Genomic DNA, 17,188 nt, shown 5'->3' on the forward strand with positions numbered 1-17,188 from the left:
AACATAATCCAAAAAGGCAGTTTTGTGTTCAATGTCTGCTTGTAACAAATTGAAACATGGAGTACTTGTTGTCACAGGCCCAAGGAAGTGGATGTCTCTGGGTTTGGATCAGTCAATTTGTGTTCATCCAAAATGGCACCAACCCACTGGGCACACACTGTTTGAATCAACGTTGTTTTCACATCATGTCAATGAAATTACGTTGCACCAACGTGAAATAGAAGTTTATTCGACGTCGGTGACCAGTGGGAAAGCAGTGCACTATGTAAGAAATAGTGTGCCATTTGGAACGCAGGGCATTGACTCCGAGCTATAGGTCTGAGTACATACTGTGGGTAGAGTGCCTTGTCATAGCCAGGATATAAAAATCCACAAAATGGAACCCTATATCTATGTAGTGTGTCCACAGGCAAGCTAAAGTACTACTCTCCAAATATTTCACAATAAATATAGCATGCCTGTAAAAGAAATGGTCAATCATGGGTATGATTTTAATACTTTTTTCACTTTATTATATCCTAAAAAAGAACTAGAAGAAACCAGAACAAAATGTGTCAACAAAACAATAAGTTAAAAATGAGAGGATTCTGTGACTAAACACGGTAAGCAGTTAAATGACACAGACGTGTGAAGGCAGAGTGACAAGTTATGTTTGTTAAACAGCCAAGACAAAACAAATATGTACAATTAGAACTAAAACACCAACATCATGACAACATAATTTCACATAATTTACAAAGAACTACTGTCCTAGTTGGCATTGCAGTAGCTAAACATTAGGGTCACGGTGGATATCGAAACAACAAGCACTTTGAGATTGAGTTTTTCATTCAAATTAAAAAAAAGCACTTTTCATGCAACTATTTCAGTTCACTGTTTGCTGTCCCTAAGGCTGCATGACACATGTACGTGATCATAATTCATCCAAAACTTTCAGGGGTAGAGACGTTTTGCTCCTAACACAGATATGTTTGTCACTTCCAAAAGCACATACAGTACCAGTCAAAAGTTTGGACACACCTTCTTATTCAAGGGATTTTCTTTATTTTTTTAAATTTATTTTTTTAACATTGTAGAATAACTTTGTCTTAATGACAGTATTGCACACTTTTGGCATTCTCTCAACCAGCTTTACCTGGAATGCTTTTCCAACAGTCTTGAAGTAGCTCCCAGATATGCTGAGCACTTGTTGATTGCTTTTCCTTCACTCTGCGGTCCAACTCATCCCAAACCATCTCAATTGGGTTGAAGTCGGGTGTTTGTAGAGGCCAGGTCATCTGATGCAGCACTCCATCACTCTCCTTGGTCAAATAGCCCTTACACAGCCTGGAGGTGTGTTTTGGGTCATTGTCCTGTTGAAAAACAAATCATAGTCCCACTAAGTGCAAACCAGATGGGATGGCGTAACGCTGCAAAATGCTGTGGTAGCCACGCTGGTTAAGTATGCCTTGAATTACAAATAGATCACAGGCAGTGTTACCAGCAAAGCACCCCCACACCATCACACCTCCTCCTGCATGCTTCACAGTGACATGCTGAGATTATCCATTCACCTACCCTGCGTGTCACAAAGTCATGGAAATCTTTCATTTGAAATCTTTAATCAGAACAAAGGACAGATTTTCACCAGTCTAATGCCCATTGCTCGTGTTTCTTGGCCCAAGCAAGTCTCTTCTTCTTATTGGTGTCCTTTAGTAAGGGTTTCTTTGCAGCAATTCGACCATGAAGGCCTGATTCACACAGTCTCCTCTGAACAGTTGATGTTGAGATTTGTCTGTTACTTGAACTCTGTGAAGCATTTAATTTCTGAGGCAGGTAACTCTAATGGACTTATCCTCTGCAGCATAGGTAACTCCTTTCCTGTGGCAGTCCTCATGAGAGCCAGTTTCATCATAGCGCTTGATGGTTTTTGTGACTGCACTTGAAGAAACTTTAAAAGTTCTTGAAATTAACCTTCATCTCTTAAATTAATGATGGACTATTATTTCTCTTTGCTTATTGGAGCTGTTCTTGCCACAATATGGACTTGGTCTTTTACCAAAAGGGCTATCTTCTGTATACCACCCCTACCTTGTCACTACATAACTGATTGGCTCAAACACATTAAAAAGGAAAGGAATTCCACAAATGTACTTTTAACAAGGCACACCTGTTAATTGAAATGCATTCCAGGTGACTGCCTCATGAAGCTGGTTGAGAGAATGCCAAGACTGTGCAAAGCTGTCATCAAGGCAAAGAGTAGGCTACTTTGAAGAATCTATGATATAAAATATATTTTGATTTGTTTAACACTTTTTTGGTTACTACATTTATTTAATCCTTATTTTACCAGGTAAGTTGACTGAGAACACATTCTCATTTACAGCAACGACCTGGGGGAATAGTCACAGGGGGGAGGAGATGAATGAGCCAATTGTAAGCTGGGGATGATTAGGTGGCCATGATGGTATGAAGGCCAGATTGGGAATTTACCCAGGACACCAGAGTTAACACCCTTAATCTTACGATAAGTGCCATGGGATCTTTAGTGACCACAGAGAGTCAGGACACCTGTTTAACATCCCATCCGAAAGACGGCACCCTACAGTACATAGAACAATGTCTCCAATCACTGCCCTGGCATTGGGATATTTTAGATCAAAATAATGTGTTATTTCATTTTCTGCAATGTAGAAAATAGTAAAAATAAAGAAAACCCTGTAATTAGTAGGTGTGTCCAAACGTTTTACTGGTACTGTAAATCCCCTCCCTCCCTTCCTCCCTATGTAGAAGTGTGATTCATTCAGTGGACTTGGCTGTGACTAGATGTGTTAAAATCAAACAAGAAAAAAAAGTGACAAACTCGTTCAAATACGTTCCCTTAGCCAACAACAACTGTCTATTTCAACAAAATGTGCCAAAAAAACCACACTAAACAAATGTATATTATTCCCATATGTTTCTAGATTCACCGGCTGGATTTCAATATTTTCCATGGCCTTGTCCTGCGTCTTTGCTCCCCACAGCTTTTTAAAAGCTGCTACAGTGGAGAGACAAAAGGCTTTCTCATGTGGCACTGGATTGCACTTCAACAGATGTAATAAAGCTGGGGTTCTTTAATTGTAGCAGTAACAGTATGAGAAGCAGTGAAAGATGAATTCCATTCTCAGTCAGGTGCTTGACCCTATTCCATTCCGCTAACTGTATTGTAGTTGGCAGAGTTAAAAAAAATAGAAAACCATCCCAAGATGTGAGAGGTCATTCGGTTGAATATTGCTTATGTTTCAACATAATCTAAAAGTGCTGTTTGACACAAAGAAAAGCCCTCAATTTTAGTTAATTGGTTGATTAAAACATAGTTTTTTTTTTACTCAGGAGGTGTAAAATGTTAATCCGTCCGAAATAGGAAGCGTATGCTGTAAGTGTGAAAGAATTAAAGAGAGACTTAAAACCTCTGGAAACTAAATTTTCCCACTCTCTAATATCCAACTCTAAACTGATACTTCCTGGCAACAGCTTGGACATGTAGTGCATTGGAAATGGAACACATCGATATGGGCTGGGAGCTGTGGATAAGACTGCAGGCACATGTCTGAGGGGGGACTGTGTGAGAGTCAGACAAGTTCAGACCAGTTCAACCTTGGAGTTGGGGTAGACGGCGACCACGTCATATCCCTCAGGAGGCTGTACGCGGGCCATGGCGTGGGTCTCACAGTACAAGTTCTCCTCGATGAAGAAGTAGCCCCTCTGCTTGAGGTTCATGCTGCAGTCATCACACATGAAGCACTCTGTGTGGTACAGTTTGTCTCTGGCCTTCACGATGGTTCCCCTATACGGACAGAACATAACCAGGTTGTTAGTGTCATGTCAAAGATAAGTGGTTTTCAAGGTTATGTAAATAAAGAGCTATTTGATTAGAATTCATTTTCTTATTTAACTATGTCACTGTGCATTCAAGTGACCAGTATTCTATTCATGGATGTGGGTATTTGCATTACCAATAAGGATTACATAGCTTCACAACAGCCAAAACTCATTGGTTGAATTTGAATATCCCCTGTAGCCGGGCCTTTATCCTAACCACTACTGCCTATAACAGTAGGCAAATGCTTTAGTGCCCTGCCTAAAAAAAACCTGTGTAAACAGTCTATATAACAGATCCATGGTACTAAGCCTCCACAACAGTCTCTTGTTCAAATGACATCGCTGTTTACCCATGGTGCTTTAACGGTGTGAGGATTACCGGCATCTCTGGGTTCCTGAGGAGGAGGGCGTGGCACAGAGGTTTATTCGTTCAAAGTGATATATGGAGATCATTTCCCTCTCTGTTATTAGCTTGGGCCTGTTGGAGCAGGACTAGATAGCATCCCAAATGGCACCCTGTATCACCTGTAGTCTATGGTCAAAAGTAGTGCATTATATAGGGACTGCGGTGCTATTTGTGACACACTCCTTGTGTGCAGCGTCATCTCTGTTTTTTATGACTTACACTATGCCGTTGCCACAGCGCGTGCACTGGGGGAGTTTCTGTAGGCCGGGCATGGGGCCCATGTGGCCGGGGATGGGGCTGCCCAGTTTAGGGACTGGGGATCGGTCCGGGGACCTAAGGCCTCTCACTCCAGACATGTCAGTAGGGGACACACCTGTGGACACAGACACACAAAATAACACAACACCTCAGTTAAAAAAAATAAAACACATTTTTATAATTAGCATTATTATTTATTAAACGTATATAGAGCAGTTAAGACACGTTTAGATATTGTAAATCAACTTAGTTCCCCCGGGGAGATGTTTCCTCTGGGTACAGATCTAGGATCAGCTTCCTGCCCCCCCAATCATAATCTACAATATTAGTTGGATAAAATGCAAAACTGACACAAGATTTAGGGGCAACTTCACCCTATACCAGTATATGAAAGCTAGAAAGGCAGCAGTCAGCCATGGATGAAAGCATGAAGAATGAATGGTGTTCACACTTGGCTCAAGGAGGCACCAAGGTCAGCTACTGTCCACAACAGAGACATCACCCCTCAGTAAGCACTCCCTTCACTGGTGTGTGTTAACCTCAGAGGGCATGGCAGGGGTACAGGCAGAGGGCAAGGGTGGTGCTCACATGCTGTCAGCCTCTCTACCTCTTTCTCTCACTACCATACCCTCCCCCCCCCTCTCTCTCTGTACTGTATTACCTACAGTATCGCTCCCCCTCCCCATACCTCTATCTTCCTTTCCATAGCTCTACCTCTCACTCCCTATCTATCTCCCTCCATTCACATTTCAGGGATGCCAGGGCTGATGTGAGATCCTGGCACACAGCAGGAACACATCAATTAGGAGAGGAGAGAAAGGCAGCTGCCTGGCAGAGCAAATATTTCACATTAAGGAGCAGATCATCATCACACCAGAGTGCCACAATCACACTCTCCCTGAACCACGGAGTGATGAGGTGCCAGCAGGCCCCATTGACCCAGCACACCACTGCCTCTGGCTCTGGCATGGCCTACCCATCACACTGGTGAACTACCTGGCACAAAGAAGTTTACATCTCTCCAACACTAATGCTTTGACCGTTTAAAAGGTTGGAGTAATAACAGGGTCTATTTTTACTGTAATAATCGCTGTATTCAGCCTGGTCTCATAGCCTAGACGTAACATAGTAAATGTAATTCCGGGACACTTAAATTAGTATATGTTATATTTGGTATGGTTACATAAGACAGATGCTTACTTAAGGCAAGAATGGAAGTAGGGTGGTTGGTCGGGGGGATGGGTAGATGTATAACGCAAATGTCTAGCAACCCAAAGGTTGCATGTTTGAATCTCATCATGGACAACTTTAGCATTAGCAACTTTACAACCACTTAGTACTTTTAGTAACTTTGCAACTACATTTCGTTAATAAAATAATGATAAAAAAATAATTTTTCAAAATGCAGATGTTGATTTAGTTATGGATCCATAACGAATTACTATGGAAATAAATATCACTGATTTTCAGAAATATTGGAACAAAGTTGTCTAATGAAGGCAAACAAGCCTACTCCTGTCACGTTGTACAGTGCCATATTTTCTATTCCATCCTATTCCATGTTGTTTTTCCTCTGAAGAGAAATACCGTAATATTAATCAAATTAATTAAGCCAATTTTTTTATTTATTAATCCCGTCTACTATGTTATTACAAAAAAAGTTTTACATTCTCTGGTAATGCTAATACGGAATACTATCAAACGCTTCTGAAAGATGCCCTCTGGTGGTCAAACTAGGATTCATTTGCAGTAACAGAAAAAAATGTCTGACAATTAAATGACCTGCCACAGAATGAGTGTGCCGCAACTTTTTAAAGGAGGAACCACTGTAGCATGTTAGCTAACTGATAAGAGGATTTTGTTCTCAAGGTACATAACACAATTTAATTATATTACTCAGTCCGCAAACCAGAATTTGTAAGATCCTGGTCGAATGAAACAGACGGAGGCCCAGCTAAAATAGTCAAAAAGGTTTATTCACGGGAACGTTCTAAAGTCAAGAATACAAAACAATTAATTTTATACTGACTTCTCACGCCCACACATACACACAACCATACACACACACACAAACAGACGCACGCAATGTCCTGCTACGCACACACTGTCTCTCTACCCAGCCGACAGAGATTAGTGACCTTGTCCTTGAGACATACTCCCTGTTCTCTCCCAAACCTCTAGTCAGGTCGGCAGCAAGCTCAGACAGTCTATGTATACAATACCATAAAGACATATTGTTTTACCCTAATTCTGACTAGGACTACACATTTATTGATTATGATTTTATACATTCGACTTAATTCCATACAATTATATATGTTTCAGGGCGGAATATTCTAATCATTCAATTAACAGATCATTCTCAACTAACACTAACCCTTCCCCTAACCTTAACCCTTTACCTAACTCCTAGCCCTAAATTTAACCCTAACCTTAACCATAACCCCTAGCCTAGCAAATGTTAGCAACCTAGTAAATGTTAGCAACAAAAAAATGGAATTCATAACATATCATACTTTTTGCAAATTCATTAACATATTGTACAAATTCGTAACATATTGTACGATTTGAAATTCATAAAATATTGTAATAATTGCAATTTGTATAATATCATAGGTAATGGTTGATGGACAGCCACAAATTAATACATAACATACGAAACTTAGCGGATCATACTACCTGGAGTGTCCCGGATTTACAGTGCATTGCGAAAGTATTCGGCCCCCTTGAACTTTGCGACCTTTTGCCACATTTCAGGCTTCAAACATAAAGATATAAAACTGTATTTTTTTGTGAAGAATCAACAACAAGCGGGACACAATCATGAAGTGGAACGACATTTATTGGATATTTCAAACTTTGTTAACAAATCAAAAACTGAAAAATTGGGCGTGCAAAATTATTCAGCCCCTTTACTTTCAGTGCAGCAAACTCTCTCCAGAAGTTCAGTGAGGATCTCTGAATGATCCAATGTTGACCTAAATGACTAATGATGATAAATACAATCCACCTGTGTGTAATCAAGTCTCCGTATAAATGCACCTGCACTGTGATAGTCTCAGAGGTCCGTTAAAAGCGCAGAGAGCATCATGAAGAACAAGGAACACACCAGGCAGGTCCGAGATACTGTTGTGAAGAAGTTTAAAGCCGGATTTGGATACAAAAAGATTTCCCAAGCTTTAAACATCCCAAGGAGCACTGTGCAAGCGATAATATTGAAATGGAAGGAGTATCAGACCACTGCAAATCTACCAAGACCTGGCCGTCCCTCTAAACTTTCAGCTCATACAAGGAGAAGACTGATCAGAGATGCAGCCAAGAGGCCCATGATCACTCTGGATGAACTGCAGAGATCTACAGCTGAGGTGGGAGACTCTGTCCATAGGACAACAATCAGTCGTATATTGCACAAATCTGGCCTTTATGGAAGAGTGGCAAGAAGAAAGCCATTTCTTAAAGATATCCATAAAAAGTGTTGTTTAAAGTTTGCCACAAGCCACCTGGGAGACACACCAAACATGTGGAAGAAGGTGCTCTGGTCAGATGAAACCAAAATTGAACTTTTTGGCAACAATGCAAAACGCTATGTTTGGCGTAAAAGCAACACAGCTCATCACCCTGAACACACCATCCCCACTGTCAAACATGGTTTGGGCCTGCTTTTCATCAGCAGGGACAGGGAAGATGGTTAAAATTGATGGGTAGATGGATGGAGCCAAATACAGGACCATTCTGGAAGAAAACCTGATGGAGTCTGCAAAAGACCTGAGACTGGGACGGAGATTTGTCTTCCAACAAGACAATGATCCAAAACATAAAGCAAAATCTACAATGGAATGGTTCAAAAATAAACATATCCAGGTGTTAGAATGGCCAAGTCAAAGTCCAGACCTGAATCCAATCGAGAATCTGTGGAAAGAACTGAAAACTGCTGTTCACAAATGCTCTCCATCCAACCTCACTGAGCTCGAGCTGTTTTGCAAGGAGGAATGGGAAAAAATGTCAGTCTCTCGATGTGCAAAACTGATAGAGACATACCCCAAGCGACTTACAGCTGTAATCGCAGCAAAAGGTGGCGCTACAAAGTATTAACTTAAGGGGGCTGAATAATTTTGCACGCCCAATTTTTCAGTTTTTGATTTGTTAAAAAAGTTTGAAATATCCAATAAATGTCGTTCCACTTCATGATTGTGTCCCACTTGTTGTTGATTCTTCAAAAAAAAATAGTTTTATATCTTTATGTTTGAAGCCTGAAATGTGGCAAAAGGTTGCAAAGTTCAAGGGGGCCGAATACTTTTGCAATGCACTGTACATTTACTACGTTCAGGTTGAGTCCAGGTTACTGTATTACTAAGTATCTAGTCATCATTGCAGTCTCTTCCAAGTTCTAGTCAGGAGTTCTCATGAGATTCCCACAAACCCTGTACAAGGGAGGTTTAGTCATAAGACTTGTACAGTCTATACCAGTGGAGGGAGGACGTTTAAAAAAAGAAATTATGAGCATCGCCTTATTTTGATTAAAGCATATTGGATGACTGTAATTAATATTCCTTTCACCCAAATCAATGTAACATCGATAGCTTTAGGCTAGCACACGATACTCTAATTTTCCCTCGACCCATGAGCTCTGTTCAAGACTATCCTACCAACTGCACATTCAAAACGGTAATATCTTACGTTTCACCGAGTCGTGGCTGAATGATGACATGGATAATATACAGTTGGCTGGGTTTTCCGCGCATTGGCAAGACAGAACAGCTACAGTACCTTCGGTAAGATGAGGGGAGGTGGTCTATTTGTCAATAACAACTGGTGCGCAATCTCTAATATTAAGGAAGTCTTGAGGCGTTCCTCGCCTGAGGTAAATTACTTCATGAGAAGCTGTAGACCACACTATCTACCAAGAGAGTATTGATCTATATTTTTCGTAGCTGCCTATTTACCACCACAAACCAATGCTGGCACTAATACTGTACTCATCAAGCTGTATAAGGCCATAAGCAAACAAAAAAAATGCTCATTCAGAAGCGGCACTCCTAGTAGCTGGGGACTTTAATGCAAGAAAACTTAAATCAGTTTTACCTCATTTCTACCAGCATGTCACATGTGCAACCAGAGGGGAAAAAAACTCCAGACCACCTTTACTCCGCACACAGAGACGAAGAAAGCTCTCCTTTCTCTCCATTTGGAAAATCTGACAATAATTATATCCTCCTGATTCCTGCTTACAATTAAAAACTAAAGCAGCAAGTACCAGTGACTCGCTCAATATGGAAGTGGTCAGATGATGCGGACGCTAAGATACAGGACGGTTTTTCTAGCACAGACTGGAATATGTTCCGGGATTCATCCCATGGCAATGAGGAGTATACCACCTACGTCACAGGCTTCATCAATAACTGCACTGATGAAGTAATCCTCACAGTGACTGTACGTACATATCCCAACCAGAAGCCTGGATTACAGGCAACATCCGCACCATGCAGGCTAGAGCTACGCATATAAGAAATTCTTCAATGCCCTCAGACAAACCATCAAATAGGCAAAGCTTCTACAGTTGAAGTGGAAATGTACATACACCTCAGCCAAATACATTTAAACTCAGTTTTTCACAATTTCTGACATTTAATCCTAGTAAAAATTCCCTGTCTTAGGTCAGTTAGGATCACCACTATATTTAAAGAATGTGAAATGTCAGAATAATAGTAGAGAGAATTATTTATTTCAGCTTTTATTTCTTTAATCACATTCCCAGTGGGTCAGAAGTTTACATACTCACTTAGTATTTGGTTGCATTACCTTCAAATTGTTTAACTTGGGTCAAACGTTTCGGGTAGCCTTCCACAAGCTTCCCACAATAAATTGGGTGAATTTTGGCCCATAACTCCTGACAGTGCAGGTGTAACTGAGTCAAGTTTGTAGGCCTACTTGCTCGCACACACTTTTTCAGTTCTGTCCACACATTTTTTATAGGATTAAGGTCAGGGCTTTGTGATGGCCACTCCAATACCTTGACTTTGTTGTCCTTAAGCCATTTTTCCACAACTTTGGAAGTATGATTGGGGTCATTGTCCATTTGTAAGACCCATTTGTGACCAAGCTTCCTGAAGACCCATTTGCGACCAAACTTCTTGACTGATGTCTTGAGATGTTGCTTCAATATATCCACATAATTTTCCACTCTCATGATGCCATCTATTTTGTGAAGTGCACCAGTCTCTCCTGCAGCAAAGCACCCCCACAACATGCTGCTGCCAACCCCTGTGCTTCATGGTTGGGAAGGTGTTTTTCGGCTTGCAAGCATCCCCCTTATTCCTCCAAACATAACGATGGTCATTATGGCCAAACAGTTCTATTTTTGTTTCACCAGACCAGAGGACATCTCTACAAAAAGTACAATCTTTGTACCCATGTGTAGTTGCAAATCATAGTCTGGCTTTTTTATGGTGGTTATGGAGCAGTGGCTTCTTCCTTGCTGAGTGGCCTTTCAGGTTATGTCGATATAGGACTCGTTTTACTGTGGATATAGATACTTTTGTATCTGTTTCCTCCAGCACCTTCACAAGGTCCTTTGCTGTTGTTCTGGGATTGATTTGCACTTTTCGCACCAAAGTACTTCATCTCTAGGAGACAGAACGCATCTCCTTCCTGAGTGGTATGACGGCTGCATGGTCCCATGGTGTTTATACTTGCGTACTATTGTTTGTACAGATGAATGTGGTACCTTCAGGCATTTGTAAATTGCTCCCAAGGATGAACCAGAATTGTGGAGCTCTACAACTTTATTTCTGAGGTCTTGGCTGATTTCTTTTGATGTTTCTATAATGTCAAGCAAAGAGGCACTGAGTTTGAAAGTAGGCCTTGAAATACATCCACAGGTATACCTCAAATAGGCTAATTAAAATTATTTGAGTCAATCAGAAGCTTCTAAAGCCATGACATCATTTTCTGGAATTTTCCAAGCTGTTTAAAGGCACAGTCAACTTAGTGTATGTAAACTTCTGACCCACTGGAATTGTGAAACAGTGAATTATAAGTGACTTAATCTGTCTGTAAACAATTGTTGGAAAAATTACTTGTGTCATGCACGAAGTAGATGTCCTAACTGACTTGCCAAAACTATAGTGTATAAACAAGAAATTTGTGGAGTGGTTGAAAAACAAATGTTAATGACTCCAACCTAAGTGTATGTAAACTTCCAACTTCAACTGTATACAAGACTAAGATTGAATCCTACTAAACTGTCTCTGACCCTCATCGGTTGTGGCAGGGCTTGCAAACTATTACAGCCTACAAAGGGAATCCCAGCTGCGAGCTGCCCAGTGACGCTAGCCTACCAGACGGGTTAATTGCTTTTTATGCTCGCTTTGAGGCAAGCAACACTGATGCATGCATGAGAGCACCATCTGTTCCAGATGACTGTGTGATCATGCTGTCCGTAGCAGATTTGAGTAAGACCTTTAAACAGGTCAACATTCACAAGGCCGCGGGGCAAGACAGATTACCAGGACGCGTACTCAGAGCATCCGTGGACCAACAGGCAAGTGTCTTCACTGACATTTTCAACCTCTCCCTGACTGACAATGTAATAGCTACATGTTTCAAGCAGACAACTAAGTGCCTGTGCCCAAGAACGCCAAGGTGACCTGCCTAAATGACTACCACATAGTACTCACGTCTATAGCCATGAAGTGCTTTGAAAGGCTGGTCATGGCTCACATCAACACCATTATCCTGGAAACACTAGATCCAATTCACATACCGCCCCAATAAATCCACAGATGATGAAATCTCTATTGCACTCCACACTGCCCTTTCCCACCTGGACAAAAGGAATACCTATGAGAGAATGCTGTTCAGTGACTACAGCCCAGCGTTCAACACCATAGTGCCCACAAAGCTCATCACTGAACTAAAGACCCTGGTACTAAACACCTCGCTCTGCAACTGCAACCTGGACTGGCCGCCCCCAGGTGGTAAGGGTAGGCAACAACACATCTGTCATGCTGTTCCTCAACACGTGGGCCCCTCAGGGGTGCGTGCTTATTTCCATCCCCTGTACTCTCTGTTCACCCACGACTGCATGGCCGAGCACAACTCTAGCACCATCCTTAAGTTTGCTGAAGACACAACAGTGGTAGGCCTGATCAACGACAATGATGAAACAGCGTATAGGGTGGAGATCACAGTGTGGTGCAAGGACAACAACCTTTCCATAAATGTGAGCAAGACAAAAGAGACGATAATGGACTACAGGAAGAGGACGGCCAAAAACACCCCCATTCTCATCAATGGCGCTGTAGTGGAGCGGGTCAGGAGCTTTAAGTTCATTGTGTCCACATCACCAACAAACTGTCATGGTCCTAACACACCAAGACAGTCATGAAGAGGGCACAACAAGGCCTATTCCCCCTCAGGAGACTGAAAAGATCTGAGGTCCCCAGATCCTCAAAGTTTTACAGCTGCACCATCGAGAGCTTCACCGCCTGATATGGCAAATGCTCGGCATCAAACTATAAGGCACTACAGAGGGTAGTGCATATGGCCCAGTACATTACTGGGGCCAAGCTTCCTGCCTTCCAGGACCTCTATACTAGGCAGTGTCAGGGGAAGACCTAAAAGAGTGTCAATGACTCCCGCCACCCAAGTCATAGACGGTTCTCTCTGCTACCATACGGCAAGTTGTACCAGAACACCAAGTCTAGGTCCAAAAGGCTCCTTAACAGCTTCTACTCCCAAGACGTAAGACTGGTGAACAATTAATCAAATGGCTAACCGGAATATTTGTATTGACGCCCCCCCCCTTTTATTTTTTACACTGCTGCTACTCACTGTTTATTATGGACGCATAGTCAGTTTACCTTTACCTACCTATACCTATAACTTCAATTACCTTGACCTACCTATATCCCCGCACACTGACTCGGTACCGGTACCCACAGTATATAGCCTTGTCATTGTTATTTTTATTGTGTACGTTTATTTATTTTCGTTAATTTACTAAATATTTCCTTATCTCTTATTTTGTTGTTGGTTAAGGGCTTGTAAGTATGCATTTTACGCTACGATCTACACCTGTTGTATTCGGCACGTGTGACAAATACAAATTGATTTGTGCACAACACATCAGCTGTCTGTGACCAGGTGAGAAAACCTTTCCAAGCCAAACCTTCATATCGTAATCGGTAAATACTACACACAGCTTACATCGTTGTCAACATGCCTATTAGAACTAATGCGTTAGTAAACACGCTACAATCATGCTGTACAGTGTACAGTTAGCAGCAAACAATTTAGCAGTTACACCGGAGGGACCCGGTGGCAATAAATTAATAAAACCAAAAGCTTACCTTAACGTGGAACAGTTCCCGTGTTGGATAGCCATAGCCAGCTAGCTAAACATAGCATCCTTCTCTTTTTGAGCCGGGTATTTAAGTAGGCTAAACTAGCTTCATTCACAAAGACTACTGACAAGTCTATATGAATAAAGTTCATAGCATGTGATCCCCCTAATCTGTACTAAAAAGGGAGTTTCCACCCATTTATCTTAGTTATTAGAGCAGCTTTTTATAAAACAGATAGCTACCCGCAATGGCTAATGGGGGTCACATTTCTGGATAAACAGACAAACAAAATAAACATGCTGTAACCTTGTCTTTATTTCTTATTTTCTTACAGGGGGTTCAACTACAGGCAGTACAATGTGCTCATCACATCTGCTCATCCTCAAAAGTAAAGCACATTGTAAATACATGATCGCTTCCCTCCGATTTCTGTCTTCGACAGTATCTTTGACCACTATAAGTGGTGGATTCTTCAGTGATTGGTATTGCTGGGGAGTTCAGTGTAATAATAAGCTGGGAATCTCGTCATGCAAACGTCTTCTCTCCTCTTGTTTTCACCCTCGCACTGTCTGACACCACAGATGGTCAAATCAGTGCCTGTGGGGCTATATCATAACAGCGCCTCATGTTTGCGCTCCATTGAAATCCCAGGGATGCCGACATTTTCAAAACAAGAGCGTCTTCCTTTTAAAGGATGAGGATTGACAATATCACATGCAGTCAAATGCCCCTCTCCGTCTAAATGTCAAAGCTGAGCTGAGAAAGAGAAAAAAACTCCTTCAGCAGAAGATAATTTTTTATTTTTTTATTTTACCTTTATTTAACCAGGCAAGTCAGTTAAGAACAAATTCTTATTTTCAATGACGGCCTGGGAACAGTGGGTTAACTGCCTGTTCAGGGGCAGAACGACAGATTTTGTACCTTGTCAGCTCGGGGGTTTGAACTCGCAACCTTCCGGTTACTAGTCCAACGCTCTAACCACTAGGCTACCCTGCCGCAAGCATTCCCACAGACGGAGAGCAACAACCAGAAACAGGCAGACAGAGCTTTAGGGCGAGTCTTGTATAAGCCCCAAGGTGTGTAAGCATTGCACCAGAAGCTTAAACCCAGTGTTCATGACGCCTTTTGCGGTCATGAAAAAAATAACAACTGTGCAGGAGGGAATCGGTGCCGATGAATCTAATTCTGTTAAAACCGTTAGACTTTTTGCTCTTCCTTAATCCCCTTTCACACCTGCAAGTGACTAGCACCAAATTCAAAGAATAACAGGGTACTGGTGTTGATACAAAACCATCTCAATGATCCCCAACAGACAGCATGACTTGTTCCTGGGGATAAGCCTGTCTGTTTGGGTTCTCCCTGAAGAGGTGAGATCTGGCCACGACCCTGACGAAAACACAACGCATTACTTCTAAGGAAAACGGTGAAAAAAGTTTGAAAGAAACACCAGGAAGTCATATTTCTTGGTTTTATTGTCTTTCATAAGGCTGTGTTGCGGTAACCCCCCCCCCCCCCCCCCCTTATCATTTGACTTTCACCTCTCTCGGCCTATAAAAGGAAAACTATGCCAACGCTCCCTCTCCTCTCAGGGACAACACGTGCTACAGTGCACACACAGTCATGTGACTGGAAAACATCACACGCTCCACTTGCAGAAGAAAACTATTTAGCTCAAATATACAAACATATATTTAACATACATAAACAAGCATGTTGTTTAGGTAAACTGTTGGGTGAATGGAGACTCGTATAGAGCAACAAATAAGGGTACCTCCATCCTCTGCCTCCAATATGCCTTGTAGGTATTTGAAGGAGCCGGATTGTTTGGGTGCGGAGACTGGCTCCTCTGTGTCTTGCAGCATCTTGTACACATCTGACTCTGTGGTGACTTCAAAACTATGACCGTTTCCATTACGCCCCATAGGAGAACGCATCGGAGGCTCAGGGCTGAAAGAGACGAAGACAAACAAATTCAGTTGTTTTCAGTTTGAATTCAGTGTGACCAACAGCTGCGCTGTTCATTGATTTAATTTGTGAATGCTGTGACTTGATTTGGGGGTAAAACAAATGCAGTTTAAAGAAGGGAAAGGGAAAAGAGGATGCCTAGTCAGTAGTACTGAGATCTAGAGTACAACACATGAAAACATGATACAACACTTATTTCCAATGTGGTCCTCACACTGACATATTCACATTGACATGGTACATCTACCAGAATATCTTGAAATGACTGTAGTCTCAGGTCCTTTTTTTCCATTGAAGTAAACTATGCTGCAGGTTCATCCATTCCACCTTGGTATTCCTAGTCCAAACAGGAGATAGACCCCATTTGCTGTTCACAGTCTTTCCACAAAACCCACCAGAAAGAATCCTCAAGCTCCATTATGCCAATAGTGCATAACATTAAGCACTGCTCTGATCTATATTTTCTGATCCTGGTCTTCCTTCACTCTGGAGGGACCCCACAAGGTAAACTTCACTGTGAGGCCCTGGGAGGCCTTGGGAGGGGGAAACGTATGCAGTCAGCACAAACAGCAGGGCCCAGAGGACATCTCTGGGCGCTGTAGGTTGTAGCCTAGGAGAACACACACATTTATCACACATCTGAGAGACCACGCGATAACAAATGGATTTTCCACTCCACATGCCTTACCTGTGAGGAGACCCTAGGCTCAGGCCGCTCATTTGTTTTGGCAAGACCCTGTCTCTGTCTCCGTTGCTGCCGTTGTTGTGTGCGTACAGGCTGGCTGGGTTGTTGTACTGCGCATGGTTGGACTGCTTGGAGGTACCGTTGTTGAGGTGCGGCAGCTCGGGAGTGTAGGAGGGTTTTCGGCTGTAACCGCTGCTGTTGTTCCCCCTGCTGTAGCTGCTACTGTAACCACTGGTCATTGGTCCAGTGCTAATGGGTCGGAAATTCTAGAGAAGGAAAGAGCAGAGGAGTCATTAAGAAAAGTATGGTTATTCCCAATGCACTTCTATGTCGTTGTCATAGTCTATTCATGGCAACATTAAGGTGACTGTTGGCACAGAGGCAAAAACATTTTGCATGGACCTGCGTCAGCTATCCAATGACGAAACCAAATATTAACTGCAGACTTCCATGAACTACACTGATAATCGACCGTATATTGCGTGTGACATGCGTGTTCATCTCTCCAGCCAAGCCACAGATAAGGATGGGTTGCAACATTTTGTTTACGTCATCACTTTTCTAATGGCTGGTTTTAGTGGTATGCCTGTCATCCAAAATATAGTGACTTAAAGGCTGTTGTGGGCTGCACACAATCTTAGCTCCTCTGTAAATATGTAATCTAAACTGGAGTGACTTGTTTAACGG

General features: G+C 42.1%; 1 protein-coding gene across 1 annotated transcript in view; it reads right to left on the bottom strand.

The window, feature by feature from the left end:
- Positions 1 to 486: 486 nt before the first annotated feature.
- Positions 487 to 17,188, bottom strand: part of LOC139420793 (PDZ and LIM domain protein 4-like) — a 70,165-nt gene continuing 53,463 nt past the window's right edge. Inside the window, exons 4-7 of the mRNA XM_071171066.1 lie at positions 16,505 to 16,767; positions 15,623 to 15,798; positions 4,469 to 4,622; positions 487 to 3,808 (exon numbers count right to left, since the gene is read on the bottom strand). Coding sequence (XP_071027167.1) covers positions 3,604 to 3,808; positions 4,469 to 4,622; positions 15,623 to 15,798; positions 16,505 to 16,767 — 798 coding nt within the window. The 3' untranslated portion in view covers positions 487 to 3,603. The remainder of the gene's footprint in view (positions 3,809 to 4,468; positions 4,623 to 15,622; positions 15,799 to 16,504; positions 16,768 to 17,188) is intronic.

Source organism: Oncorhynchus clarkii, chromosome 12 (assembly GCF_045791955.1).
Source record: "Oncorhynchus clarkii lewisi isolate Uvic-CL-2024 chromosome 12, UVic_Ocla_1.0, whole genome shotgun sequence".
Taxonomy (NCBI): domain Eukaryota; kingdom Metazoa; phylum Chordata; class Actinopteri; order Salmoniformes; family Salmonidae; genus Oncorhynchus; species Oncorhynchus clarkii.